The sequence below is a fragment of the Pygoscelis adeliae genome, unplaced genomic scaffold (assembly GCF_000699105.1).
Source record: "Pygoscelis adeliae isolate BGI_AS28 unplaced genomic scaffold, ASM69910v1 Scaffold39, whole genome shotgun sequence".
Taxonomy (NCBI): domain Eukaryota; kingdom Metazoa; phylum Chordata; class Aves; order Sphenisciformes; family Spheniscidae; genus Pygoscelis; species Pygoscelis adeliae.
The window spans coordinates 519,001-521,868 of NW_008825534.1; the positions used below are offsets into that span (position 1 = coordinate 519,001).

Below are 2,868 nucleotides of genomic sequence, written 5' to 3' on the forward strand. Positions count from 1 at the left end.
GACGTCATGCCTCAGTACATAAACTGGGGGAAGAAGAAGGAAGGGGGGGGACGTTTGGAGTGATGGCGTTTGTCTTCCCAAGTAACCGTTACGCGTGATGGAGCCCTGCTTTCCTGGGGATGGCTGAACACCTGCCTGTCCATGGGAAGTAGTGAATGAATTCCCTGTTTTGCTTTGCTTGCGTGTGCGGCTTTTGCTTTACCTATTAAACTGTCTTTATCTCAACCCACGAGTTTTCTTCCGGCTGGCGCCATTCCCATCAGAGCCCCATCTTGGGCACCAGAGGTGCACTGTCCACTGCCGTTGCCTTTCGGCATCTCCCCGGGTCCCAGCCCAGGGGACTGCAGGCTGGTACCTCCCTTCCTGAGTGCAGCCCCGCTCCGGTGCCCAGGGACACTCACTGGATTTGGGGAAGGTGACCACCACAATGTCCTCAGGGCGGCTCTGGAAGGTGTCAACCCCCTCCCAGTCGTGGGCGAAGGCACTGACCACGGGGATGCTGTGCACCATGCGCCAGGGCGGACGCAGGTAGGTGTCCGAATCGGCCATCCTGTTGGCGACGGGGACACGTGCAGGGGCTGGCTGGCAGCGGTGAGCATCACAGGGCCACATCATCCCCCAGGGTCCCCAGAATCCCTGCTGAGCCCAGCCATCCCAGCCGCAGGAAGGGAACCTTCCCCTGCTTGCTGGCATCCTGGGAGGTGGCACCTGCCTCCTGCGGGGATTTTGGGGACTGGCTGGCAGTGCAGGGAGCGTGGAGGGGCACAGTCAGCCCTGGGGGGCTCAGGTCAGTGCAGGCAGTGGGCACCTGTCCTTACCAAGCTGGCAGTGCCCTTCCTGGGGTGTAAAAGCTCACAGAGGCTTTGCTGGCTGGGCTTTCAAGCCGCTTTCTGCCCTTCTCCCCAGTGTTTTTTTCCCTGACTTTCTGTTGCACAGCAGCACCGGGAAGCCCTGCTTGGGGGGGCTACATGGGGGTTTGAAGGAGACTGGAAGGGAGAGCAGGGCTTGCAGGACTCTCCTCGGGAAACCTTTCCACCCACCGGCCAGGACAGAAACGCTGGAGATACCAGCTGCGAAACCCCCACACCGTGATTTTTGGAGACCGGCTTTGTGGCTCACCTCCATCTCCCAGGAGGTTGCAGGGACACCGAATCCCTCCAAGCCACCCGTGCCCCCCCACGCAGGCCCTCCGCTTGCGAGGCCGGGCACCCCAAAGCAGGCCAAGTTCCCAGACTGTGGCCAGGGGTCTCCCTGGTACCTGTCTCTTTGTCGGGCGCTCTGGCAGGGAGGAGGCAAAGCTTTGCACGCAGCCTGGGGGGGCGGATTTGTTATTTTCCCTTCCCTGCGTGGAAGATGGAGGTGCAGGGAGGCTCCTGGGGCTGCAGGAGGCCGGGGGACATCATTAGGGAAGGGACCCAGAGCAACCTGCTCCCGGCACTGCAGAGGGAGGAGTGCAGGGAAGGGGCGAGCAGGGATGGGGACGCAGCCCCTCTGGGGATGGTCCCCAGATGCCTGTGATGAGCTGTGCCGTGCTCAGCACTCCCCTGGTAAACACACAGATGGGGGGTGTGTGTGAAATCACAGCTTCCTCCTCCGCCCGCAGGGAGGAAATCCCAACCCACGTCCTGGAGGGTTTGAACATCACCCTGTCCCGATCCGGGGGTCACCCCTGTGGGCGTCCCCAGCTCCTCACACTGGCGGGGGCTCGCTAGCGGGATGTGGGGAATCAGGCTCTTGGTCATCCCCCCTCAAGGCACTCTAATACAGGTCCAAAGTTTGCAGGGTTGCAAAGCACGAGTGCAGCTGATACCATGCTTCTGGGAAAAGGGTTTAAAGGTGCCGGTGGTGGTGAAATGCTCCTTCTTACCTGCTTCCCATGGGCAAACGTGAGCCAGGAGGGAGAGGGGAGGGCAGGAGAGATGGCAGCTGGGCAGGGGGAGCAGCTTGCCTGCTTGCAACCTTGAGAAAAACGTCCCAGATTTGTCCCCAGGGCCGAGTTCAGGTGTTCTGCAGGCAGGGACATACCCTCCCTGCCCATCTGTCTGTCCATATGCCAGCAAAATTGGCTGCGCGTGCAAACCCTGCAGGCAAAGCCAGGAGCTGGGGAAGCACAGGGATCTCCATCGGCATTTAAATAAATGTGTGGAAAGGATTTATTCCTGTGGGAGAACTCCCCTCATAGCGCTGCTGGTCTTCAGGGGTTGGATCCAGGTTGCACTTCTTTGGGGATGAAACAACCCCACGAGACTGCCTTGCCAAAAAGCTGCAATCTTGTGTTTCAAGATGAATTCAAGAAATTCAAGAACAGGCTGGAAACAGGGTGTAACTGGGGAATTTGGGGCTCCAAAGCAAACCTTTGCCCCCAGTGGGACTGGGACTGGTTTGCTCCAGCCACCCCTGAGCAAGGGCTCGGCACAGCCGGGTCGGAGGTCGCAGGGTGGGATTCCCCATCTGGCAAGGGTGGCAATACGCTGGCAGGGAGGCGTTTCCCTTCACCTTTGCTCTGCAAACCCCGGGCTGATGAGCTCCGGCCGCGCCATGGAGCCTGGGAGGAGCCCCGCCACCGCCCGCTCTGTCAAGAAACTTGCCACAACCTGGAGGCGTGAAAGCTCCTGCGCACACAAGAGCTGCGGGGGCAGCAGGTTCACCAGTGCTTTGGGGTTTTTCCACTCTTCACCGATCTTTGCTCTCTCCAGATGCCTTGGTAGGATGGGGCTGGGGTGGCCCAAGGTGTCGGGGCCAGCGGTGGTTTTTGGGAGGATGCCTGCCCCCGGTGATGCCTGACCACCACCAGCTAAAAATCCACCGCACCTGCCCACCCTCCCGCCTGCTGAGCGTGGGGGGTGCCCCCGGCCGCTGCCAGGGATT

The 2,868-nt window shown here is 60.7% G+C and overlaps 1 protein-coding gene across 1 annotated transcript in view; it reads right to left on the minus strand.

The window, feature by feature from the left end:
- SULT1B1 (sulfotransferase family, cytosolic, 1B, member 1) overlaps positions 1-549 on the minus strand; it is a 6,862-nt gene extending 6,313 nt beyond the window's left edge. Inside the window, exon 1 of the mRNA XM_009331802.1 lies at positions 402-549. Within this exon, the coding sequence (XP_009330077.1) occupies positions 402-549 (148 nt within the window). The remainder of the gene's footprint in view (positions 1-401) is intronic.
- Between the last annotated feature and the right edge of the window lie 2,319 nt (positions 550-2,868).